The following is a 27,193-nucleotide window of genomic DNA, read 5'->3' on the forward strand; positions in this document are numbered from 1 at the left end:
AAAACATTGAGTGGTTCTTTTATATGGAGGCCCAAACGTGCATAAATTAAAAATAAATACATAAATAATAGAGAAATAAAGGAATATATGACTTGTTTTTTTTTTACATCTTAAATGTAGTCCTATTTTTTGTATTATTTTATTTTTGTTTTATTCACATGTATTTATTTCCATATTTATCTCTAGAAGTAAGTGAGTAATACAAAGAACAAAATAAACTGTAAAAGCACTTTTTATTTTAAATTGAAAAAATTTACATTTTGCATTTGTATAGCAGAGGTAAGCCATAACATCAGCAGAGATATTTAACATGTAAAAATATCATAATTATTCTGGTTAATATAAAACAATTCATTTTGTACAGTCTTTTCAATCTGGTAAAACTGCTTAGAGGAAAATATATTCATGTATAAAAATCAAATTTATATGTTAAAAGTTCTTTATTAATATAATACAATGACAAAGTTAATTGGTTTTAATCAAACCAATACAATATTAAACAGAACTTTCATGTTTACTTACACAGTTCACACAAAAATGAAAAGTTACTCACCCACTTTTTTTATTTTCTTCAGTGTAACACAAAAAATGATTTTGCTTATCATTAAAACCAAAATATGTTATGTTAAGAACAAAAGAAAGAATATCAAACGAGTTTGGAACAACATGAGGGTGAATAAATTATGACATAATGTATTTTTTTGGGTGAACCCCTATCCCTTTAATAAAAATGTAAATCCAGAAGAATCAAGTACACATCAGTGAATCATCACAGTCTGAATTGTACTCGTTTTACATTTAACCATCACCTGAAAGCATGACAAGCTGTAAAATTACTGAGCAGTTACTGATGCCGATGCTTCCTTGGGACGCCAGTTAACTGAAAAGAAATGTTTAATAGAAATAAAATCAGCTAGATTATAAAAACAATGTTACCAACCGAGAGCACTAACACATATTTCAAGCAATCAAAACCTCATTTTATTCAAAGTGAGTGAAAAAAATGGCAAACACACTCAATCGGGGGGCGTAAATGCATGCTGATCCGGCAGCTGGCAGTACCAGGCAACTAGTGTCATCATCTATCTCTTTCTCCTTAAACATGCCCAGATCCTGTCTAGCGTGCTCTAATATTACAGCATCCTCTGCCCTGGCTTCAGAGCCCAGAAGAAGCAAAGACGGTCAGCCAACTCAGACAAACAAAAAGACCTCAGACGCTTGTGAATGCAGACACAGATCAGTCTCATTCACAGACGGTGACTACCAGAGATGGGAACAGATAGTCTCAGAGGTTGAAATGGGGGAAAAAGAGGAGGAGAAGGCTTACGTTTTCTTCTCTTTGTCTTTTTTGAGGGCAGAGGAGCCTTGAAGAGACTGTAGGGTTTCAGCAGCCACTTTCCTCCTGTTGAAGGTGTTCATTTCCTCCTCTAAATCTCTACGCTTCTCCTCCAGGTTCCTCTTCTCCTCCTGATGTGTACGTTTCAGCATCTCAAATCTGTCATGCAGCTGGGAATACAGACTCATTTACTGAGATTAACCATTATTATTTAACCGATTAACACAGCAGTGCTGAAATACTGTTAAAAGTACTGTACTTAATTTAATCAAGAAGGGTTTATTGTATATTTTTTGTATGTTTTTAGCTTATTTAAATAAAAGGCAACATGTTTTTGAAGAATTTGTTTATATTTTATTCTTTTCTAAAATGTGAATATTTAAATATTAATGACAAGTATTTCATTGTTTATTTTTAATGAAATATTTAATTTTAAATGAATAAAATAAGATTTTATTTTGTTTTATTATTTAATAAATTGACAAGTATTTAAATATTTTATAAAAGGTGAAAAGTATTACATTTAATGAAAATTATTACTTTTCAAATATTACTTTTTTATTATTATTTTACTCTAAAGCCATGTCTCCACTAAAGGCAGATATAATGTAGTTTTTTTACATGACCATTTATATTAGAAAAACAAACAGTGGTTCTTACCTCTCTCTCCTTCTCTTTTAGTTCAGCTTCTGTCTCCTTCACTTTGTTGACAAACATTTGTCTCATCTGCTCCTCCTTGAGTTGTAACTCACCAATGAATTCTCTTCTCTTGGCCACATATGTCTCCTGCAGACTGTATGTGAGGACAGATGTTTCAGTGCACTACGCAATGTAAAATGAATTTTCTTGTTGAGAAGAAGTTGCAGTACCTGAAGGGTTCGCTGTCAGGGTTGGTGTCTTTGAAGCCCATCTCCTCCAGTTTGCAGCGGCGGTACAGCTCATAGTGTCTGGCGTGGGTCTGTTCCCTCAGGTCCATCATGTTGACACGAATTAGCATCTCTCTCAGCTTTACAAAGTCACAGTGACTCTCGTTCTCCACTGAGGACAAAGCCCAGAAATCATAACTTAACTGATAATGGTGTAGTTCTCATGATGTCTACAGTAATCAAGACACAGTTGTGCGTTAATGTATGTTGACAGCTACTACGGGGGTCTCAACGAGGACCAACAACTGTTTGGTTCTTCAAAATTCTTTCAAATTTCTCCTTTTGTGTTAAACATAAGAAAGAAACTCATACAGGTTTGGAATGACATGAGGGTGAATAAATGGGTGAACTATCCCTTTAATAATGCTGCTTTGAAATCATGGTCAAATTTGTGAGATGCAAATTGGTATTGGTCATAATTATGATTTTATTTTGAATTAGTTTGTATGCATTATGTGTACTTTTAAAGAAGAAGACTATTCATTTACACTACTGTTTAAGAGTTTTGGGTAATTACGATTTTCTAATGTTTTTGTCTCTTATGCTCACCATCAAAAACAGTAATACTGCAAAATATTTGTAAAATTTTGAATAACTGTTTTGTTGTAATATGTTAAAATGTACTTTATTTCTGTAATGCAAAGCTGAATTTTCAGCAGCCATTACTTCAGTCTTCAGTGTTACACGATCCTTCAGAAATCATTCTAATATGCTGATTTGCTGCTCAAGAAATATTTCTTATTATTATAACAGTTGTGCTGCCCTAATATATTTTGGGTTTGAAAGTTTAAAAGAACAGCATTTATTTCAAATATATTTTGTAATAATGTAAATGTCTTTACTGTCATTTTTTGATTAATTTAATGCATCCTTGCTAAATAAAACTATAAATGTATTTTCCAAAAAAAAATAATTATAATAATAATAAAAACTTGGACGAAAGCATAATATACACAGGTAAAGTATCAAGTGCATCCTTTGCTATTCATTTGCATTTACGCTAAAAAAGTCTATCAGGAAATAAAAAAGAAAACACAGCATTTTTGTCTAAAAATAAGACAATTATAAATATCTTTATGTACTGTTAGCAGCAATACCTACCCTGCACCACGCCCCACGGGTACTGTCTGGCCCGCACCATTTTGTTCCCAATTTGAACTTCTTCACTGCTTCCGATCACAGCAAAAGGGAGATGTGCCTGCAACACAAGTCACCAGCTCAACAATAAAGATGCCTGTATAGTGTGGATCTGTTCTGATCAACAGCAAAACATCATGATATTATGATATATATTTTTACTCAAGCTTCTCTTACATTCATAGAAGAGTTTATTTCAGCCACGGCTTCATCGTCTGTTGGGAACTGGTAGATCTGAACACCGTTGCTGACCAGTTCACTCATGATCTTGATCTTAAATTTTTGAAGCTCGCTCTTGGATATAGTGTCTGCCTTCGCTATGATGGGAATAATGTTGACCTGGTTGGGAAGGAAAAATATGGATATACATTAATTCTATGTATATAAATTAAGATTAGATGACAGTGTTTGTGAACACTGTACCTTGCTGTCCAGCTTCTTCATGGTAACTAAGTCCAGAGATTTCAGTGAGTGACCGGTGGGAGCAATAAAATAGAGGCAGATGTGGATGCGTGAATCGTGATAGTTATAAAGGGAACGTTTGATTTTAAGTTCTTCTTCAAGGAAGTTTTCAAACTGAGCATCAATGTAGTCCACAATAGGTTTATAACTGCAGAGAAACCAGAAAAAGTTTAGGATTTTGACTTTGGTACTTCATTGGGGATTTAACTGAAGTCTCAAGCATTACCTTTCTTCTTTATTAACCTGGTCGCCGAATCCCACAGTGTCTACAATGGTTAGCTGCAAATCCACATTGCTTTCCTGCAGGCTGTATGTTCTGGGGCGTAAATGCACCCCGTTCTGGAAGTGGCTGGTCTCTTCATTCTCAAACGTTGTGTTAAATAGCGTGTTCATTAATGTAGATTTGCCTATGCCAGTTTCACCTGTAAAAGAGGGCATAGTCTTTTGTATCGATTTTATTATTGCATGCCAGGTCTGCAGAATCTTAAAAGCACTTTCTCCTCACCTACGCAGAGAATGTTGAAGCTGAATCCTTGGCTCACTGATTTGCTGACCAGCTGATCAGGAAGACTGTCAAAACCCACATGACCGCTGAGAGAGAGAGTCCTCATCTCCTCACTCTGAGAAATTACAATATCGTTAACGTTTGACATGACATACAGGACGTTTTGAGAGTGTCATGAATAATTGCCTTTGTACAAAATGACATTATAGTGGATTTAATTTTTTAGCAAAACCATTTAGACTTGTTTTCAAAAACACTAATGGTTTTAATAATCAGTTAAAAAGACAGAATATAACAGCACTCTCACTTAAGCTTTTTAATTGTTGCTGATGTTTCGGTGATAAGCCTTTGCCAAGGACAATTAAAAAAGCAGTTAAATTCTGTCTTTTTAAAGTATTATTCATTGTATTATTTAATAATCAATTAAACAGTAAATATATATATTGAAGTTTACTTAAGTAAGTTTATTAACAATGCAATTGCATTTAATATTAAATAATATATCATATATTTACTACTGTTCAAATTTTTGCAGTTGGAATTATTTCTTTAAGAGAAATTGTCAGAAAAAGACATTTGTAATGTCATAAGATTTCTATTTTAAATGGATTATGTTCTTTTGAACTTTCTGTTCATCAAAGAATCCTGTAAATATGATGTATCACAGTTTTCACAAAAATATCACGCAGCACAACTGTTGTCAACGTGGATAAAAATATCAAATCAGCATATTAGAATGATTTCTGAAGAATCGTGTGAAACTGAAGACTGGAATAATAGCTTTTTAAAAATTCAGTTTTCCATCACAGGAATAAATTACATTTTAAAATATTTATTTTAAATTGTAATAATATTTCAAAATATTTTCAGTGCTCCATCACAAATATATGTCTATTAATACATGGGAGATACTGATCAAAGCGGAGATGCTGACCCATGTCACTTTGTTAGTAACTTAGCATATTGGTATGCATGAACCCGGGTTTGAGTCTCGATCACAGAGAAAAGCAGCATGCTGAGGTATTCAGAGCTCCTCACTCTGTACAAACACAAGGAAGTGTTTCACACAGCCTTCATCTGTTCCACTGCCCCAGTATTCTTAACACACACACTGGGGCACAAAGGACTCTTTATGCAGCCTGTGTTTCTCAGTAACTGATGGCTTCCACTGCTTTTGCCCTAAGAAACATCCTTTAAGTGCCGGGTTTACAAATGGAACAAGTTAAAAGGCATTTTAAAATCATAAATGAACAGAATTAGGATGATACTCTTGTACAAATGTAAAAACGTTACAGACTTGGAATGCATGTTGACTGAAGCAGCAAGCAGAAGAACCAAAGCTGATCTGCTTACAAGAACTAATCAGCTTGAAATGACTTTGACAGTGGATTTAACCAGAGAAAGACCCCAATGTTAAACTATAAATATAAATTACAAGCATATGCATCTTGAAATAGTTTCATGGCATGCATTATTACAAACAGTGATTTACAGCAGAACTAAATATAATGCTTAACTTAAACACGGTTTTGTGTTGATTGAATTAAACTCAAGTACACTAAACCTTTTTCCATTGCAACCAACAAACTAACAGCGCGTATTAGCACATAAATACAGGCAAATTATGAATTATGCAAAAGTTTGAATCATGTCGGTCAACTAATCCAGTCTTCATACATCTCGCTGCACACATTGCAACTTTATCAAGAATATGCATGCCATATTTAGAATAATAATGCGCAGTCGCCTAAATATAAGAGGCAAAAAAAAAAAAAAAAAAAACTTACAGGATATATGTTTACATCTGTGGCAGCCATGCAGATTAATGCGATAGATAGCACTGACAGTATGCTTTCATTTATTGCGCTGACGTTTGTGCTCTCTCTCTCTCTCTCTCTCTCTCTCTCTACCATTCTAATATGGCCACTTGATGGAAACACCCTCTGGCTGAATTAAAATGCTGTCCGGGTTGCCCACGTTCACTCCTCCCACTGCCCTTACAAACGCACTTGTTTCAGAACAGACTTGTTTATTTGGTTTGAGTGTCTCTCTCAACAAGTGTCAAATCAAGTACATCTCTCTGCTGGACAAGATTCTCAGCAGATATAGTTACCTATACTACCAGCTTCTTCATTTAACTAACTAACTAACTAATGAAAATAAATACATTAATTAATTAATTTCATTTATTCTATTATATAAGTATCATATATAATCAATTATCATATGACATAGGCACAATTTTATTTTAGCTGTTGACCAAAACTTATTCAAATTATAGTTATACAATGACTATGGGCTTAAAGTGCACACTCTGAGCTTTAATTTGAGGGTATTCATCACAATTGGATTCATCTCATCACACATGGAGGAAAGATTAAGGAATTTATAGCAGGAACATTAGGAGTGGTCAAATCAAGTTTGGTACATTCTGAGAAAAAAAGAAAATGCACTGGTGAGCTCAGCAACATAAAAGGCCTGGACGTCCACTGAGAACAACAGTGGTGGATGATCCTTTCCATGGTAAAGAAAAACCCGACTGAGCATGCATTTCACTTGCTGAAGACAAAACTAAAGGCAGAAAGACCCACAAACAAACACCAACTGACGTCAGCTGCAGTAAAGGCCTGGCAAAGCATCACAAAGGAGGAAACCCAGCCTTTGGTGATGTCCATGAGTTCCAGACTCAAGTCAGTCGTTGCCTGCAAAGGATTCTCAACAAAATATTAAAAATGAACATTTTATTCATTATTATTTTTATTTGTCCAGTTACATTTGAGCCCCTGAAAATGGGGGGAGTGTGTATAAAAATTGTTGTAATTCCTAAGCTTTTTATGTTTTGTTCAACCCCTTGAATTAAAACTTAAAGTCTGCACTTCAATTTCATCTTGATAGTTTCATTTTAATTCTATATATTATATACTATATGATATATATATGTGACTCTAGACCACAAAACCAGTCTTAAGTGTCAATTTTTTTAAATTGAGATTTATACATCACATGAAATCTGAATAAATAAGCTTCCCATTGAGGTATGGTTTGTTAGGATTGGATAATATTTGGCCGAGATACAACTATTTGAAAATCTGGAATCTGAGGGTGCAAAATAAATAAATAAATAAATAAAATATTGAGAAAATCGCCTTTAAAGTTGTCCAAATTAAGTTCTTAGCAATGCATATTACTTATCAAAAATGAAGTTTTGATATATTTACGGTAAGAAATTTACTAAACATCTTCATGGAACACGATCTTTACTTAATGTCCTGATCATTTTTGGCATAAAAGAAAAATCGATTATTTTGACCCATGCAGTGTGTGTTTGGCTATTGCTACAAATATACCCCAGCAACTTAAGACTGGTTTTGTGGTCCAGGGTCACATATTATCATGTGTTTGTTAAACACTGAGGCTTCGAAATGTTTCAAACAATTATCATCTTCAGATTCTTTATTAGTCTAGTGTTGTGTCTACAGTAGGCTACACAGCCAGAAGTGCTGAGTTCCAAGTATGTCCAGTATGTGTCGCCCTTTCCCCTTTTTGTTTATACCCCTTACCTATAATTAGCTACAGAAGACACTGGGGCCATATTTAAAAGTTATGAATTTTAAAGATAATGATATAGCAGAACCTTCAGGTAGGAAACGATTTCAGAGCTTTTCTAACTAACTTTTATTTTGTCAGAAATATTAGCGAATAATAAGAAGAGGGTGTGCCGGTTTCCCTCAAGTTAAACAGGTTAGTTCTAACAATTCGTTCGAAGCCAACTAGTAGGCTATATTATTTTATAATTTGATTAAAATCATATATATATTGTTATTTAATGCGATGACATTCGTTTTAAGCGTGACATACGCGCCGAATACTGATGAATATCACAACAACCAGTTGAAGGTAAGTGAACGAATTTCTGTTTTGTTTTGAATTTATACTGAGGAAACTGTAAGAAATTAAAGTGCACACTCCTAAAATCTAGTGTGATACACCAAACAAATATAGCTATGAGGACAGGCCACAAAATCGATCCATTGCTTAATACTCTTTATTTCATTTAGGTAATCCACACAGTACAGTGTAATCTACACAGTACAATATCCCCATTCACTGTAAAATAAGAAACATTTTTAAAATATTCATCTTGAAAATCGTACACCCATCTCATTCACTGTAAACAAATTATTGTACGAATCAGAGCGTCTTGTTCATTTGAAGAGCAGACCATTGAGTCACCTCAGAGTATTCCTGTTTTGTTCCAAGTATGCAGATGTCTTGAGTTATATTGATTACATAATATGGGATCAGGAAACAAACAGTATTATGCTGTGTTCAATGCACAAGGAATTGTTTTCTTGTCCAGGAAAACACTGCATTCCACTTAATCTATTAATAAGTCAGCTACCTTATAATGATTACAAAGAACAGATGTGCTGTAAATTCCTGTCTAAAGATCCTCATGGCTACATTGCTGTTGTGATTCTGGTGAACAAACCAGCAGTTATTTGACGCATCAGTTATGAATTCAGTTTATTTATACACGATTCTTTAAGTATCACAGATCTCAAATGGAATAGGAATGATCAAAGATCTGAGCACCTAGGGCCTTCATTGAGGGGGACGAAAAAAAATGTCCCAGGCCCTGCAAATGTTAGTGACACTGGCGACCCTGATCTGGCACACATTAAACACATTATAAACACCTAGAATTGTCCCCTACCCATCATCTTTCACAGAGATACGTGAAGCATAATACTGAAGACCTTCAGGGAATCTTGAAGAACAAGGACTGTTGTGCTTTTGTCACAATTAAAACAAAAACAAAGAGTGGCTACCAACAAAACCAGCAGTCTATCCACAGAAATGTACATGCTCTCAGTTTGATTTCATTACTGCCAACACTACATTCAAGAACTGAACAAATGTGGCACATCAACAGTCTCACAACAACAAAGATCAGAGGGATCAACACACAGCTAACCGAGAGCTGTTGCGCTCTCTTAGTAGGTTACATTTTAAACATTAAACATATTTAAATACCTCAACACATGGAGACTTAGTCAATTAAACAGAAAGTTCACAAAGATTAACATCAGTAAATCTAAAAATACATAACATAGCCAAAAATACATGGACATCCAAACAAGTACCCATATGTTGCTTTGAACTAAAAGCATTATTTGATCCATTTGCTCCAAACTCTTCTAGGAAGGCTTTGGCTTTTGGAACGCAGTGAACATGGTCCCTGTATTACAATTCATCCTAAAGGGCGAGGCTTTGTGTGGGCCAATCATCTTGTTTCAAAAAAGTGAGGTGGTGAGTGAGTTCTTTATGGACCTTGAGCATAAAGTTTAACATACAGTTCTCTAGAATATCACTGTATGCAGTTCCATTAAAGCAATAGATCACCCAAAAAATTCAATTTGCTCACCCTCAGGCCATTCAAGATGTAGTTTGTTTCTTCATCAGAACAGATTTGGAAAAATTTTGCCTTATCACTTGCTCACCAAAGGATCCTCTGCAGTGAATGGGTGCCGTCAGAACGAGAGCTGATAAAACATCACAATAATGCACAAGTAATCCAAATAACTCCAGTACATCAATTTACGTCTTATGAAGTGAAAAGCTGTGTGTTTGTAATAGACAAATCCACGGTTTTAAGTCTTTATCCATAATATTGTGGCAATGGTTTAAAGTTAAAAACATGCAGCTTTTCACTTCACAAGACATTAATTGATGGACTGGAGTCATGTAGATTACTAAAATACAATTTTCTAGCTAGAATGTCTTTATGCAGTTACATTAATACTTGTCAGTAGCCAAACCTGTTCATTTAAAGGAACTGTCCATGTACTTTGGCCATGTAGTGTTGATGGCAAACAAGAACAGGATTTACGGAAAGGCAGTGTAGCACTTCATAAAAGGAAAAATCACACTAGCTAAAAAAAATACTATTGGATTCTGTCTTTTCTTTAAAAGATACAGAAAATGACACATTACCTTCCATTAATCATTAACCTCTATACTGTTAGATTGTTCTAGTTATTCTAGGTTTAATGGAAACTGCTGTGTTACCTTAAGCGTAACAAAATATGGCACATGAAAAGACAGTTTTTATGGTGGACTTAATAGAAAACAGATGCAGGTTTGTGAAGTTTGCATTGAAAAACAATGTGTTACCTTGAACTGCTAGAGGAGTGGACTTTGGAACAGTCAATGAGAACACATTGAACTTTAACCTCACACTATTTTCACTTACAAAAAGTTTGTTCATGCACTGTCAGCAGGCAGAAGAAATTATATGAACATACACGCTATTCTTATATAACATCCTAGTTAAACTCAAATACTGAGGATAGTAAAATAGATAAAACTCTTCTTAAAACCCATGCTGTAGTTTATCGGTTTATTAAACCTGCGTCTAAGGAAATGTGCAGCAGAGGTTTGTATTTGGCAATGTTTTCAACGGATTGCACTATCGTCATTAAGAGGTCCCTTGATTTTTCTTGAAACTGAAATGAAATTTGGCAGTAACGTATAAACTGCAACCCTCAAGACGAAATACTGATAATAACAATGCAATACAGACTAACGGAAAAGACAAACAAGGTCAACACCAGCCATCTTTGATCCTTACCGAAAACGACATTGAATGGCACATGGAATAATCTGGCAGCAAACAAAATGATTTCAAATATAAAAAAAAAAAAAAACAATGCTACATGTATATACAGTAGTGTGCACCGTCATACACATGTCAGACAAAAGTCTGCAGCAAACAATTAAAACAATTAAAACAGTCAAAAATGTAAAAACATCTTACAAAATGACTGAGTTGGGATGTCCTGGAGAGGAACGGGTGAACTTTGGCACACAAAGAGATGTTTTAGATGAACGTGAAAGCATTACAGTAGAGAGCAGATTCACCAACGTTTGTCTTTACAGTCCTTTGTTGAAGTAGACAGTCTCTACTCCAGGATGACTGGCTCGAATCTTCTCCTGCAGCTCTGGTTCCAAACGGCTCACTGCCATAGAGCTGCATGAATGATGCATTTAATTATGAAATGCAACAGAATTATTCCCGAAAAGATTCAAACTGTTTTGGAAATGGTCTCACCTCTTTTGTGGGAATAACGCACAACACAATGGGGTTGCAAACACAAGGCTAAGAAGAAGATAGAATGTAAAAAAGAATAGGTAACAAATTCTTGAATGCCTTTCAGGAAATAACTGTTTATTAGACCATCATTCTATCTTTGGCAACTCACCAAAACCCAACCAAGCCAACTTGAATGGGTGCACTCATCCACGGAAACCTCTGAAAAAATGAAGGGGGTAAAATCAACCTGGCAACAAAGCCCTTGATTCTATGGGGCCATTTTAAGGGCTAACGCTTTCAAGCAGACCGGACACTGTTGTTGGGTGTGTACATGCTCTGCTAAGGCTAAATAGCTTTCATTAAGATTTTCAGCCATGTAAACAAAATATCTATAATGTAGGTTTGAAATTACCTTCAGGAAGGCCTTCTTTTCCAAAGAGTTCATTAAAAATGGTGGGATTGCTATAGGAAGATTTAATTAGAATGATAGATTATTTGTTTGTAATGACAGTGTCCCATAACAGATATGCACTTTGATAAATGAACATTGCATTTGCATAAGACCTACAGTGAGGGACCACTCAAAAAAATCAACCACTCAAAACCACATTTCAAATTCCTAAACTTTACTTCTAGGTTTAAATTAGATGCATCATTTTATAAATATAGTTGCAAAGCCCATTATACTGCAATCAGATTCAGAGATTTAGAGTAAACGAACCCATTCCCGGGAGGCCATGAGGATTCTGGAAACCACCACTTGTGTGATGGCCTGTTGAGCTGCCTTTGAGGATTCTCCTAACCGATTGTCATTCTCATCTGTTACTGGAATGCCGTGTTTGAGTTCCCTGATTGAAACAAAAGGAACAACACTTCATGTCTGTTATACTGTGCACACAGTATACGCCATCAGTCAAATATTTGGGGTCAGCCAATTTAATTTTTTTTAAAGAAATTATAATTTTATTCAGCAGGGATGCATTAAATTGGTCAATATTGACTGTAAAGACATTTATAATATTACAAAAGATTTACAAATCCTGAAAAAGAAAGGTTTCCACAAAATTATTATGCATAAGGATTGTTTTTTTGAGCAGCAAATCAGCATATTAGAATGATTTCTGAAGGATTGTGTGAAAACTGGAGTAATGACTACTGAAAATTCAGCTTTGCCATTACAGGAATAAATTATATTTTAAGATATATATTTAAATAGGAAATAGTCATTTTAGATTTGAGTAATATGTAAGCGATAATCAATGGCTAGCTGTGCATTAAACGATTTGAATGCACGACATGGAGGCGGAGGGTGGTTGCCTCCGCAAAGTGCATTCAAATCGTTTAATGCACAGCTAGCCGTTGATTATCCCGTTTATGCCATGGTCATTTGCCAGCATTCACATATTAAAGATGTTAATATTTGTGTTGCAATATTTGATATTTTCGCCTGTGTTACTATTCAACTGTAACTGTATGTTACTATGGTTACCAATGTTTATAGGAAGCGCATTAATATAGAACGTGATTAAACTGACCTGGAACTACCTGTGCGGTTCAACGAATTTAATCAACACCTGCCAGCCAATCAGAATCGAGTATTCAGACAGACCATGGCATAATTCACAATATTAATGTTTTACTATATTATTAATCAAATAAATTGTTGAGCATAAGAGTCCTTTCAAAAACATAAAAAATCTTACCAAACCAAAACTTTTGAACTATAGAACATGCACATGCACATTTTTTTTTGTTATTCCAGTATTTCATGACTATTGAACAACCGATTCTGAGCAACCCTAGTAAACTCAGGTCAAAGCTCTTTATGCATGATTTGTTTTAGATAATTATTTACCGTTGTCTCATGAGTGGAATATTAATACAGTTAGCAGCAGCTACAGCAGCGAAAGGAACAAAGCGTCCTATGAGTGGAGACACATGCTGAAAGACAGTGAAATTAAATCATTTTTAGTTTAAACATAAATATTGATTGTTACATGAACACAAAGAGTGAGCAATGAGCAGTAAACACTCTAATATTTACTACTTTGCGGTGAAAGAGTTACAGCCCTTAAACATTAGAAAGCAAGACCATTACCTTTGCTAATGCATTTAGTCCTAAAGCAGTAGCCACGGCTCCTGTGGTGGCTGATACATATGCTGTGCCAAGCTGGCTGCAGGAACAAATAATAGGAATTTAGGGATATTGCAAAATAGTTCAAAGTAAAACACAAGATAAATGCAAAAAATATTCACATGCATGATCTAAAGTCCTCTCACTTTACTGTGATGGGGGCGTCTCCGCTCCTGTTGGTGTAGTTGACTATTGCATTAAAAGACTGATTGATCCACTGCCAAAACAGAACTGCTGGAGTCGTTCTAAAAAGCGAGAAAGAGTATAAATATTCAGCATTATATGTGGGCAAATCATTTACTGGCCAAAAAAAGTCCTATTGCTACCCTACAATAGTGGATTACACAGCAAAAGCAGCATGATTCACCTGTAGAACGTCATCATGCATCCAGTGATGGTCATGTTCATGGGGACCTGAGCAGACATGCGACCAATCAGGAGCATTTTCTCGCCTGTGTCTGGATGGAAAGCTGAGTCAAAAACATACTTCGCCCTCCATAGCTCGTCTTCTGTGAGACCCGGTGTTACCACCCCTTTTCTTCAAGGAGAGGAAAACGGAAGATTACGATAGTCTATTTGTTAGAAAACCATGTAGCATGAAACACTATAGTAAAGCACACAAGTGCAGAGTAGAATCTTACTTGTAATCCAGAATAATCTGACGTGCTTTTTCTAATTGTTCATTCGACAGGAGGATGTTTCTCGGGTCTGTGACAGTGAAGAAATGCTTTGCTCGACCCACAAATGTTCCCTGATCCCAGCGTGGCTCTTTAATGTTTATGGAGGTGGAGAGCTCAGCTGCCATGGTACACTGTAAAAATATTACACTGTTAAAAACACTTTTCTTTATCTTTTAACACAGATGTTTTTTTTTTTTGATTGATTGATGGTAAGTACACTACTGTTCAAAAGTTTGGGGATGGTAAGATCTCTTCTGCTCACTTAGACTGTATTTACTTGTTCCAAGACACAATAAAACAGTAATATTGTGAAATATTATAAGAATAAATAATATTAAAATAACAGTTTTTTCTATTTTAATACATTTTAAAATGTAATTTATTCATGTGGTATCAAAGCTGAATTTTCAGTTGTCATTACTCCAGTCTTCAGTGTCACATGATCCTTCAGAAATCATTCTAAAATTCTGATTTTCTTATTATTATCAATATTGAAGACAGTAGTGCTGCTTCATATTTGATTGAGGTTATTTGATATGGAATAGAAAGTTCAATCATTGATGCATCCTTGCTGAATAAATATAGTATTTTCTTAAAAAAAAAAAAAAAAAAAAACTTGACACACTTGACCCCAAACTTTTGAACAGTAATGTAAACAGAATTTTCACTTCACTTCAGTTTTATTATATTTACTATATAGAAAAAAACAATATAATCAAATAACGTCTAATGAATCAAAAGCCTTTCTAGATTTTATTTTCCCCCAGAAACAACTGAATAATGCTTGCACATGACATTCCTCTCCTGATTAAGCCACCGCTGAATCAGCATGTAGCTGCTAAAGACACAGCTGACCAGCCAACCAAAGAAAGGCCTGAACATCAGTCACACTGAAAATGACAAGGTGCTGCTAGTCCCCGTATAAAGCAGTGCCTCTGTATATATGGCCTGTGTTTCTATACAAAACTGGCTAAAGTACCAGATTAGAAATTGATAACACTGATAGTTCTCTCAAAAAATGTGAAAGACAAAAGATATTCGACAAAATGTATGTGTGAAGGATATTTTACAGGATTACTGAGGCTGAGACTGCAATTTTTGTTTTCCAATGAAGAAAGAAAGCCATACTGTTTAAAATGATAGGTTACTATTTTGAACCATGCCTTTCCAATGACCATTAGAAAACCAACTTCATTATCAAACGCTTCAAGGTTGAGTTTAGATAACAGAATTTAACCATTTGTTTGCATGCGCATATTGCAATTAAAGGCATTCACAGTGGCAAAATTAAATAAATGAAATAAATCACGCGCTTTCTAAATGTGCAGCTTGGTGACATTTTATCTTGACAATGCACCAAAGACGGCTAAAGGGACTATAATAAATCAAGCGTTTCTCTGCTGACAGCTACAAAAGTGGGCCCGTGTCTTTTTAAATCAAATCATGTTCATGTGCTTTGCACGAGATCACTTGATGCTTTGGCTTGCGCTGCGTCCCGGTTGTAACGTGTTTCAATGGTGATAGGAAGTGCGACTCAGTTGATTTGACTGAGTCGATTCTTTTGAGCAGTTCGTTTCAAAGAACCGGTTCGAAAAGAATTCAGCCATACGTTTCGATATGTTGCCATTTCTTTATATTACATTTTATTTCGATTATGTTTTATATGGTGTTATGTAGCCATAATTCCAAAAAATATGTAAAACTTGAAATTTGACATTAAAATTCATTTAAATATCGTATCGTATTTCCATAACAAGCAATTTAGTAAAACCAACGTAAAATTGTAAACATTTCGATTTACGGTTTATGTAACGTTCTTCTATTTGCCAATAAGTTTAGTTTTATTTGACAAGAGATGATTCTCGGTTCAATGAGTCAATTGTTGATTCTGACGGATTCAGTTCGATCCGTCAACGAATCGTTCAGTCATTTTTGTGAACAATCCTTCAGACTGCTTGTGTGCACAGGCTCAACCGATTCGCTAAAACAAAGAGCCGACTCAAAAGAACAATTGATTCACGATTCGGACATCGCAACAAAGCGACTATATGTTACGTTTTCCTACAATGAAAGCCCCAGAACAGCGCGTACACACTGTGGATTGCAGTGATAAGACACTGACCGATGCACGGGCCTCTTGATCTGAACTGAACTTTGAACAGAGAAACCGTGTTTATGACACTTTCCCCAAACAGCCCATTTCTTGCCAAATAGTATGCATTCCATGATTATATATATATTATACTCTGTGTTTTTTCAATAGCCTAGTAATAATATGCATGCACACATCTTAAATCCTATGCTATATTTTATGTGTTAAAACACTGATGCTCTTTAAAGAGCACGCAGTGTAGGATAAATGGCATGATTTATATGGTGTCTCGTTTTGAAATCAATTGTTAGAATTTCATCATTGTAGCCCAATGGCAAAGAATGGTTCAAAACCAGTCAGTACCGGTTAGGTGGCTTCCATTGGGGTTTTCAATATGTCATAAATCCAAAATATGAATTATATTATGCTTAAATATCATATTAAAAATATATCTCCGTATGATGAACATCTCAATCAATGTTAGTTTTATCTTTAAAAGCATCTGTACAACTCCAGCTGTGCACCTCTTTATCAACCTCTGGATGCCACATCACAAATCCACTAAGTGGCAGCATAAGCTTTTACATTCTAATGCAGCCAGCAAAAAAATATCTTGACAATGGCATCCGTGGAGATCTATAAAGAAAGGTCATGTTACTTACAGTGCAACAGTGCAAAGCTCGCCGTCAGACCAAATCACAGCACTCCGCAGCAGATATCAGTCTCACGCGCTGAGGCTAATTTGGAATTTACGAATGAACGTGAAGAACGCTGCAGTAAACGCCACCCTCTCTCCCAACCAACCACAGACGCTGATGATCGTTCAAAATAAAAGTTTTCAATAACTTGGAAAATATTTGGAACATGGCAACATTCGATTTATATTCTAGAAAACGGTTATATCCAGAAAATTAATTATAGATAAACAGGTAGCTACGGAATTTTAGTTGCGCGTGCTCCGCTAGTAAGATAAAATGCATTACTCAGTCAACGAAATGCTTTTGTCATGAAATCAAAGGAAAGCAAATATTTTGATTATGGAATTTAATGAGCTTCAAAGATGCCAAATCCGTTTAATTTTTATGACATTATTTTTTAACTGTTGATTGTCTAACTGAAACGTAAAGCATTACTCTTTTGTATGAATTGTGTTCACCAAATAAATAAATGCTCTTGCGCCTGTCACTTCTTATATCTTAGATGTCATACAGAAGGATCGCAATGAACACGTTCACCTTTTTTAGAGGTTAATAGAATCTCTACAGAAAGATATGAATATGTTAATTACATAATTACCTCCAAAAAATACATTTTTCGAAATGCCAGTTATTTCTTAGAGCTAATTAAAACTCTTTTTATTCAAAGAGGGTGCATGACAGATTCATCATTAGTACAATCAAAGTCCCTTTAAGGGTATAAGATAACTGGTTAAGAAATGGCTCCATCTAGCGGATATTTTAAACAGCAACCTGTTATGTCATTCCTGCTGTGCATAGCATTTTCATGTCCGCAATTCTGTATAAAATATTAAACTCATATTAGTTAAACATAAGAGTGAATTTCAAGTGTGGCACGTTTTCAGATATTTCCTCATTTTAAAAAAAAACTTCTTATCCCAAAAAATTAAAACAAAACATGAGCAAGCATCTCTCACTGTTATATTTTATAAAAACTGTTAGAATGACAGAAGTTGTTATAATGGTTTTCAAATGATTTCAAGTTTTCATCTTCATATAAGCAAACTTTTTATTTTTCTCTGAGCAATGGTTAACCTCATTCTTTTTGTCTTATTAGGTTCCATCCTCTTAATATTCATTGTTTAAACAGTTGCCTGAACTTAACCAGACCATATATTTTTTAAAAGGCTGCTGTACTGTAACCATTAAAAAATACAATACAGGCATATTTCGTTTTTTTTTATAGTTACAGTGCTCAGTACATTCTACTGCATAACAGTAGAATGACCCAGTTTGACAGTTAAAATCAATCAGCAACACTGCTAACATTTTGCACCAGAACAGAACGTTACAGCTGCTGTCTAAAAAGAAACAGACTTTACATAGATAAATAGCATGAGTCTTTATTGCTGTTCAAATCCCTATTTAATTGTGCTCTCATTTACAAATTATTGGGAAATAATGCAGTAACATACAAAAGCAAAAACAAACAAAACCACTGCTCTGTAAACTAAGAACAATAACAAATACTGCATTGAAAAAAGTGCTTAAAAGACATTGAAAAGGGACTAAAACTAAAGTGTCTCATATCCACCTGTAACGAACACTGCAGTAGGCAACCGTTTAAAACAGCAGTCGGAAATTTGCCAATGACAGCTCATTGTGTACCCGAGGCCATGCAGCATGAAAATGCAGCTATAATACACAGCACTATTTTAAGCTCATCACAACTTGAACATTATCCAGTCATAAGCATTTAGAGTGTATATTCAAAATGTTATTCCAAAACACAGCATTTCAGAAGAATGCACATAAACCCGTTAGTCAGAAGAAACCCTTATATCCTGATCAAAAACACAACAGCTTTTTAGTACATAAGAGAGAGAAGTACATGATGCAGATGAAAGAGTACTGTTACATTTGTGTGTTTGTTGAGAAGACTGCAGCCATCTTATTGCAGTATTGATATGGCACATGTTTTGGTCCAAGGACAGGGGTTTGTGTTGGAAAATTTGAACAGATGAGCATGTCTTCTATGAATAATCATTGTCCACTGGTCAGATAGTGCTGCAATACTGTAATTTTTAAAAAAAGCCTTCCCATTTTACAGGAAATAATCTGGAGTGCGACGAGTAACGTGAGGCTCTCCTCTGCGTGGTGCAGGGTCAAACTGTAAACTAAAGGAAATCATTCTCTTAATATTCATATTTATAACAGCAAAATTACAGATATATAACACAGGGAAAGGGGAATCATCAATAAAAACAGAAACTGTTTTATGCTTTATGTCATATACGTACAAGGAATACTTGAGCGTGTCATCGAGTTCCATGATGGCAGCCTGGTTACCACATCGGTAGCAATAATTAGGTGCACTGAAGATCGTTACAACATTACGTTCATGACACCAGTTATAACCCTGTAGAAATGTTTTAAAAAATACATTAGCCATTAGCTAATCCACAGCTGGTACAGGTGTATTATTATCCATGTGCTACAAATTCAAAACAAAAAATATATTTGAATATTTTAGAACTTTGTACAGTTTCAAATTTGTATTACATATTTTGTTTCAGTTATGCTGCATTTTTTTCATGTTACATTTTAATTTACTCATGTAACAAACAACATTTAACATCTTTAAAAATTATATACGCAACATAATTATATACATTTACCTTTCAGATGAATCTCTTTTATTAGGATTCTGCCTTGTCTGTCATCAGTTATTCAATTTTCTAAATTTTGTATTAATATTTATATATTCTTTCAATTGTAATTAATGTGAAATAGTAAATCAAGTATTTTATTTAAAATTGTATTTTGACAATTTAGTTAGAATAATTAAATAACCAATGTGAGACAAGTCAAAATCTAAGTAAAAGAGATTCATGAGAAAGGTAAATTCATTCTGTGACTTTATTATACAGGCATATGAATATTTATATATTACTTGCCCCTATTGTAATAGAAAATATGTCATAATAGCAAAACTATTAATGCAAACTGAATGATTTTACTCAATTAGCCTACAGGTTTTAAAGAAAAGTCTGAAAATGTCTGAAATGTACATCTAATTCATGGAAATACTCAATAATAACATTCTCTTAATTACATTAAATATTATCAATTTAGAAATAATATCACTATTAACAACATGCCACTTGTGGCCTTCTAAAAATCAAACTTATTTCTACTCCAAAAATCAAAAACCATTCATGTATCCCACAAATATTTATGCACGGTAATCAATTCTCTTTTACCTCCATCACTAACTGGTGAGCTCGTGATACCAGAGTCAAGCAGTTGGCGTGGTTAAATGTTTCTGAGATGTCCTGGCCAAATGTGTACCCAGCCCCCCTGGGGGAAATCCCCCAACCTCCACGGTCATCCGGATCGGACCACAGCAAATCACACATGGGACCCTGCCAATAAGATTTCATAAGGTCCTGTGAGTAATATTCACAGCTGGGACTCTTAATGATTTTGAATATAGTAACACTATACATCTTTCTAATATTCACAGGTGGATTTTATACCTCATGGGGAACTTCTTGGATACGGTCCAATGCGCGGATATGATCCAGCGTGTCAATTGAAGGTGACAATCCTCCATGGAGACAGAAAATCTGTGGAGACAGAGCAAAGCTTAAGCTTTATGTGCACTCAAATTACTATGCAACGTCTTTGTTTTGAGTTGAGTGCAGTCACAACGAATGAAATACTCCTTTACCTGTGTGTCTACGAGGGCTGTAAGAGGAAGGTAGTCAAAGAGGTCTGTGAAATATTTCCAAACATTTGCATTTCCATATTTTCTCAGGCACTCGTCATAAAAGCCATAAACTTGTGTGATCTGTCTACTTTCATGATTTCCACGGAGGATGGTGATTCTCTCTCGATATCGAACCTGGACCATTTAAAGTGACAAAAAAATCCATTAACAATGCAAATTAACATTTTCTTAAATATCTTTGATATTAAAACTATATCTATTCACATACCTTTAAAGACACCAGTAGTGTGACTGTCTCTACTGAATAGTAGCCTCTATCCACATAGTCTCCCATGAATAGGTAATTAGTATCTGGTGATTTACCCCCGATCTTAAACAGTTCCATAAGATCGTGAAATTGGCCGTGTACATCTCCACATACTGTGACCGGGCAACGTACCTCCTGAACGTTTGACTCTTTGGATAAAATTTCTTTAGCCTGCAATAGATAAAACAGGCAGGTTAGACTACAAAAGCACACAAACCATTGTCTCAACTATTAAGCAAAAGTGCATTTAAAATTCCTAACAAACTGCGAGAGGCAATGTTGACACGGACCAGTGATGAATAAGTATTGGCATATGCTTAATGGGCCTTTGTTCTTGGAAATGGATTGAGGGACCAAACGCGCTGTAAAAATGTGTGTCAGATAACCTAAAAATGTGGTAACATCTAAACTAACTGGTAATTATAAAAGAAAAGTAAGTGAATAATAATATTAATTACAATACTACTACTAATAATCATTATTATTAGTATTTTTATTATTTTATACATTATAAAAGACGTATATTTTCCCAATACAAACTCAGGTGCTCCTTTGTGCTCCACAGTAGAAAGTCAGTCATGCAGGATTGGAACAACATGTGGGTGAGTACATGACTCATTTTTAGGTCAACTATTTTAAGGCAACAAGCGCACATTTTCACTTTTACATTGTGCAGGTAAAGTTACAGGACATTGAAAATTTTGGTTTAACAGAATAAGGTCATAGTGATTGATGCAGGTGGACTAATTCTAGATGCGCCACTTGAAATAATCTGGGCATTTTTAACATTGCTAAACAATTTACATAAAAATGTCTCCTTTTAACACATTAAAAGAAAACAAATTATATATATATAATGCAAAATTAGGTTGTTAGGGTTTTTTTAACGGATGCTGGTGGATCTGAACGTTTGCTTAGAAAGCAAAAGGCAAACCCAAAACTCTGCCTGACAACGAATAACAGTAAAGTGGGCATAACCTGCCGAGCTCTGGTTGCTAACTGCGCTGCACAGCCAACAACCAATAGTCACATTCATGGCGCACAGACGGCCAATAATAGAATAATTCGGCACCGCCATTTTCGGATAAGCGGCCAGTGGGAAGGGCGCGCTGCAACTGTATCTGAGCCGATAACAAATATAGCCAGTATGCTGCTGCCTGCTGCGCCCACGGGCCGCCTGACAAAACACGTGTTTTGGGTTTTAACATACAATGTAACACTGACACCGTCGTGCGGAACTCACCTTCTCACATAAAATTTTTACTTGGTTTTCCGAGAGTTGCTTGCACTCGTTCAGTTGCTCGATCCACTGGTCCAGTTCTTTCGTGAATACCTTCTCGTCCATTCTCGACAATTCCTTAATTCATTCAAGTAATATTAAAAAAAACAAGGTAAAATGACTCAGAATGCTTTATTTGGGTTTGGCGTCATGCGTCAAAGTGCTCAATCCCAGTTTAAAGCTGTTGAGTCCTTGGTTACTTTAAATACTTTAAGGCCGCAAAATTAAGTGAAACGCTGTCACTTTTACTCCCTCAAGAATAAATCGACGAATTGCTGTTCTTTGTAAGCAGTAAACGATTAAAAGTAAGCCTGAAAGCTCCTTTGATTTCGGTCGGAGTCTGGTTGTGATGCGCAGCGACGAAGAATCCGCTCATGTAGGTTGACGTCACCTAATCCGCATTCAAAATAACGAATCCTACTATTGCCAAGGCTTCCTGCTTAATATTCATGAGCCAAGCCTTCCCCATTGGTTGATTCCTAGACTGATTAATTAATATTTATAAGCCAGGCGTTCGCAATAGGATGGCTATTAATGAACGTCATCGTGACCTTATTAATATTGACCATTGTAAGTCTTCGCCATAGTAGTATTTGTCGCAGATATACTGCTTTGTCTTTTGTGCGTTTAGTGCCGCCAACTGATGTACAAGGGGAATAACAGTTCGTTTTAATTTGAGAACCGCTACATTGTTAGGTTTTAATTAACAAATAAAGTAGTAATAATAATGATATTATTATCATTACTATTACTACTACTACATTGTGTTCTGTTGCTGGGAAGTGATTGATATTTTTTCCTCTGTGTACATCATCCTGTAAAGGAGCAGCGTTCATTATGGTCTTCAACATACTTTATTTAAATATTGTTATTCATACACTTCAAATATTTTCTATCCATACATTGTTTTCATGTCCATATGTTTTTACTTTCTCATATACCATATAGTTTATTCTTTATTTATGTGATGGGGAACATATCTGACTGTGCTTTTCCCTGTGAGCTCTCATAAAAAAGCTTCTCATTAAACACTCTCCTTGGAAATATGACTTAAATGAAGGTAAATAATAATAATAAAAAAATCCCAATCTATACGCATTCTGTATAGACACAGTGACATTTTCAAATGTCATCAACATATGAATATATATAAATGAATAAATATCGAGGACAAAAGTGGCGCGTGAGTTGACACCAGGGCCTTCTGGTATTTGCTAAAGAATAGTATAAATTCCCACCAGCAGCTGACGCATGCGTATTAGCTATTCTTACTATTTTATTATTTTTTTTCTAGTGAAAATGGCTGCCTTTCAGCTTTAAACCTCAGCGGTTCAGGGGAAAAAATATCCATCCCATAATCCAGAATTAGCACGATTGTTTAGGAAGAAAGCATTTTGCGGTTCAAGGATGTTCATATTCCTGCGTAAATAACATTATGCTTTTGCTTTCAAGAATGGAAGATAGATCTGTTTCATGTTTAACCCATTACATTCCGTGATCCGCGTTCCAGATGAGGTAAAGTACTTTCTTTATTGCATTATTTAACGCAAAATTACATCTGTTTTATACTAAATTCAATTTTATTTGCAGTAATTAAAAGAATAGTCTATATTAATGACCAAATAGCACAGGAAAAAAAGATACAGAATGACAGGACAACGATGGACTTGCATAAGCGATATTCCGCGGTCGCTGTACATTTTATGACCAGACATTGTGTTTATCTAACTGTAAAGTGATGCGACCTACTTAAAGTGTGAATATTTCCGTAGTTTATTCGTAGTTTATATAGCTACGCCTTCTTCTGCATTAACTTTCAGTGGTTAAATGCACAGGCCTGTTGTTTTCTTTTTGATTGACGCCGTCAATCAATCACTTTCGATGCACGCGGTCGATGTAAGATGTTGGAAAAGTATCGCAAAGCCTCACATTCAGTGTTTATTTCACAACATACTTTTCATTAACCACTTTATCTTGTAATATATCAAATGTTTTCAAATATATATTTTTTTAACAGAAAATGATGCACCAAGTAGCCAGCAACAGCAACGACTATGGTCTGGGTAGCATTGGAGATGATGGGCAACACCCAGCCAGTCACTTTGAGTTGTGCAGTTCACAGTCCAACAAATTTTACACCACCGCCCCACCTCCTGCACTACAACTGCCACTCCCAAACTTGCCCCCCTTGCCTCAAAGCATGATCAAGCCCATGTCCTGTCAGATGCAGGACTCCCAGAATGAATTTCACTCCCAAACCGTTCGAATGAGGGCTGCAGATGCTCCAGAGGGCTCCAAGAAAAAGAAGGGCCTCGGAAAGTCTGGACGACGAGGCAGGCCCTCGGGTACCACTAAGTCTGCAGGCTACAGGACAAGTACGGGACGACCGCCCGGCACCACCAGAGCAGCAGGCTTTAAAACCAGCCCAGGACGGCCACTGGGCACCACCAAAGCTGCAGGCTACAAGGTGAGCCCAGGTAGGCCTCCAGGCAGCATCAAAACTCTGGCAAGGCTTAACAAACTGGACTATGGCGCCTGCAATGGTGCACCGTTCCCTTACACCATGATGCAGAAGAGGGCCTTGTGCGAAGCCACTGTGAAAGAGAAAGACACTACTACCGAGTGAAAACAGTTTTTTTATTTATTGCAAGTGGGGACTCGGGATGTGGGTGCATGTCCAAAGTCACAGTGAATCGTGTTTGAGATGTCAAACTCTTGCAAGGAAGAAAAAAAGATGGATTTTGATACTTCAACTCATGTGTATGTGCCAGTGTTATCCTTTTGTGTATCTTTTTTCCAAAGACCATTAGCATTACCTTTCTCGCTATGACATATGTTAACCTATTGTACAGATGTGCATGACGGTAGTATTGTGAAATAAAGTTACAGTATTGAACACATATTAATCTTTTCAGTCCCTTAGACTTTGCTCAAGTGAAATGTGGAGAGAACTGCAATTGTGTTGTTTTACATTTAACTTTGCCTTTTCCTTAATACTTTCAATGTAAAGTTACTGCTGGGAACAGTCTTCATCACATAGTTTGTTTCACTCTAGATTTTAGGACATTGTAATAACTCACTAGTAATAACTCCTCTGTTCCCCTGATGTGTATGTGAAAGTGCTCTGTTTGTAATGTCCAATGATATGTTGATCTTTTTTGTTGTTGTTGTATATTTATGAAATTCCTGGTGCCCTTTTCAGACAGAGAATGGTGTGGATTTTTGATAAAACGTCAAATCACAGATTTCAGCTATGGCATAATGCTCTTGTAAATATAACTGTGAGTTTATATCAGCCAGTGTGTTCTGTTCAACCTAAAATTGTTTTGCTGATCAATGATCCACTCTAGAATACCGTGTTATTTTTTTTTAACCACTAAAACAAGTCTCAGTTTTGTGTAATTGAATACACCTGATCTGATTTAAAAAATGAATAAATAAACAATTATAACTCCAAAAAATAAGTTGTGCGGGAAAACTGCAAAAACTATTTTTTGTACAAATTATTTAAATTATTATTATTTTTTTCAGATCTATTAAGTTTGGTGTGAAATTGTGTCTCTTCTGAAGTAATGATATATGACTGTAACTGTGTAAACAACTGAAAGTATGTAAAAATATGTAACCAAAATATTAAAAATAACTGAATTTGCATGGGCTAAATAGGAAATACAATATGTTGTAAATATGCACATATTGTAAGAGAAAACCTGTTAAGACATAGCATCGAAATAACGTTATGAACGTACCTAATCATGACTTAAAGAACTCTACTGCACATAATTCAATATAAAAATGTAACTTACAATTTTGACATTATAGAATTTTTACATTCTTTTCCAAAAATAATTGTTTAGAACAACTAAGATTTTTGTAGAAACACCGGGCAATTCATAGGTCCTCTCATACTGTCTTTGTTCTGTTAAATATGTTTCTACACAAACACTGAACGCGGATAAGCTATAACATGACCAAATTCTTAAAAAGGGAAAGTTGACATTAGAATAGCTTTTATTGCAAATGTATTGCCACTTCCATATTTATTTCTTACGGGTAATCTTAAAATAGGCCGATAAACGAGTTACATTCTATCTCATGACACAATGGATGTTGACGCATGGCTGTGGCAAGCCGCCTTAACATTTAATTCAACTGCCGTCTGTTTCTGTTGGTAGTACACAGTAGTGCTTTTTAAAATTACTATTAACTACTCCAATAATGATTAATATCTTATTTAATTTGATTAATTTATTTTTTATTTAAATATTTTAATTTTATTTATTCATTTTGAATGTGAATACTTATCCATCGTATATTAGCATTTATTTTTCTGCTACTATCCCAATGGTGACAAATAACTATTCCATTGTTACAGAAATTAATTTAAAAAAATTTCCCACCATTAAATTCTATAGTTCATATGTCAACTATTCACTAATATGCTTTGCAGTTTCACACCAATTTTGCTGGTATCCATTTTAGGTTTAATAGTTAGGTTTATTAGAAACTAGTACCTATTTCTGAGACACTGGTTTCTATCAAAATTGTAATATTTCTTATCCCACTGTTTACTTGCTTTTTTTGCATCTTTGGCCTATATGTCAGCATGGTTAATTTATAGGAATTAGAAATCTTACTAGTAAGAATAAAAATGTTAACAATTGGAGTACAGCCTAATGTCTAAGAACTATAAATATGAGTAGTAACACAGTTAGTTACTAGTATGGAATGCATGTTAAACCCGCTTGCCATAACTGTCTGACATATTACACTTATGCGTGGCATGGCCTAATTTCCAACCACCCACAAAATGCGCAAAGAAAACTTAG

The 27,193-nt window shown here is 35.2% G+C and overlaps 4 protein-coding genes across 7 annotated transcripts; 1 reads left to right on the forward strand and 3 right to left on the reverse strand.

Moving 5' to 3' along the window:
* Positions 1-216: 216 nt before the first annotated feature.
* On the reverse strand, positions 217-6,265 carry septin8b (septin 8b). 4 transcript variants are annotated; one of them, XM_058798962.1, is made up of 10 exons: positions 6,154-6,265; positions 4,367-4,481; positions 4,088-4,283; positions 3,823-4,009; positions 3,577-3,738; positions 3,364-3,460; positions 2,206-2,374; positions 1,997-2,129; positions 1,328-1,506; positions 217-880 (listed from the first exon to the last, which is right to left on the reverse strand). In XM_058798962.1, exons 1-10 carry the CDS (start codon positions 6,181-6,183, stop codon positions 877-879), a joined length of 1,272 nt encoding a protein of 423 aa, XP_058654945.1. In that variant the 5' UTR covers positions 6,184-6,265; the 3' UTR covers positions 217-876. The 4 variants fall into 4 exon arrangements, with proteins under 4 accessions (XP_058654945.1, XP_058654948.1, XP_058654949.1 ...); XM_058798965.1 differs by adding an exon at positions 5,301-5,557 and having other exon boundaries at positions 217-1,506; positions 6,154-6,172; XM_058798966.1 differs by having other exon boundaries at positions 217-1,506; positions 4,371-4,481; positions 6,154-6,170.
* A 2,128-nt stretch (positions 6,266-8,393) lies between these two features.
* On the reverse strand, positions 8,394-17,286 carry sfxn1 (sideroflexin 1). Its single transcript, XM_058798681.1, is given in 12 exon segments — positions 8,394-11,399; positions 11,481-11,528; positions 11,632-11,681; positions 11,875-11,924; positions 12,184-12,195; positions 12,198-12,310; positions 13,318-13,403; positions 13,561-13,636; positions 13,743-13,841; positions 13,964-14,134; positions 14,238-14,407; positions 17,031-17,286. Coding segments are annotated over 11 exon segments (966 nt in total). The 5' UTR covers positions 14,402-14,407; positions 17,031-17,286; the 3' UTR covers positions 8,394-11,302.
* A 1,142-nt stretch (positions 17,287-18,428) lies between these two features.
* ppp2caa (protein phosphatase 2 catalytic subunit alpha a) lies at positions 18,429-22,753 on the reverse strand. The gene is made up of 7 exons (XM_058798689.1): positions 22,329-22,753; positions 21,047-21,256; positions 20,779-20,952; positions 20,585-20,674; positions 20,309-20,470; positions 19,346-19,464; positions 18,429-19,222 (listed from the first exon to the last, which is right to left on the reverse strand). Exons 1-7 carry the CDS (start codon positions 22,428-22,430, stop codon positions 19,150-19,152), a joined length of 930 nt encoding a protein of 309 aa, XP_058654672.1. The 5' UTR covers positions 22,431-22,753; the 3' UTR covers positions 18,429-19,149.
* An 853-nt stretch (positions 22,754-23,606) lies between these two features.
* si:ch1073-44g3.1 (uncharacterized protein LOC797133 homolog) lies at positions 23,607-26,016 on the forward strand. The gene is made up of 2 exons (XM_058798190.1): positions 23,607-23,879; positions 24,382-26,016. Exons 1-2 carry the CDS (start codon positions 23,838-23,840, stop codon positions 24,988-24,990), a joined length of 651 nt encoding a protein of 216 aa, XP_058654173.1. The 5' UTR covers positions 23,607-23,837; the 3' UTR covers positions 24,991-26,016.
* Positions 26,017-27,193: the final 1,177 nt, after the last annotated feature.

The sequence above is a fragment of the Onychostoma macrolepis genome, chromosome 14 (genome assembly GCF_012432095.1).
Source record: "Onychostoma macrolepis isolate SWU-2019 chromosome 14, ASM1243209v1, whole genome shotgun sequence".
NCBI classification, from domain to species: domain Eukaryota; kingdom Metazoa; phylum Chordata; class Actinopteri; order Cypriniformes; family Cyprinidae; genus Onychostoma; species Onychostoma macrolepis.

Coding starts and splice junctions, on each gene's coding strand:
- septin8b (XM_058798962.1), bottom strand. CDS start 6,183: ATGGCTGCCACAGATGTAAACATATATCCT. Junction 4,482..6,153: donor CAGATGTAAACATATATCCT/GTAAGTTTTTTT, acceptor GTAATTTCTCAG/AGTGAGGAGATGAGGACTCT. Junction 3,461..3,576: donor AAATAAACTCTTCTATGAAT/GTAAGAGAAGCT, acceptor CTTGTGTTGCAG/GCACATCTCCCTTTTGCTGT.
- ppp2caa (XM_058798689.1), bottom strand. CDS start 22,430: ATGGACGAGAAGGTATTCACGAAAGAACTGGACCAGTGGATCGAGCAA. Junction 20,471..20,584: donor TCCAAGAAGTTCCCCATGAG/GTATAAAATCCA, acceptor TCTTATTGGCAG/GGTCCCATGTGTGATTTGCT. Junction 19,223..19,345: donor GACACGCTCAAGTATTCCTT/GTACGTATATGA, acceptor GATTTCCTTTAG/TTTACAGTTTGACCCTGCAC.
- si:ch1073-44g3.1 (XM_058798190.1), top strand. CDS start 23,838: ATGTTTAACCCATTACATTCCGTGATCCGCGTTCCAGATGAG. Junction 23,880..24,381: donor TGATCCGCGTTCCAGATGAG/GTAAAGTACTTT, acceptor TTTTTTTAACAG/AAAATGATGCACCAAGTAGC.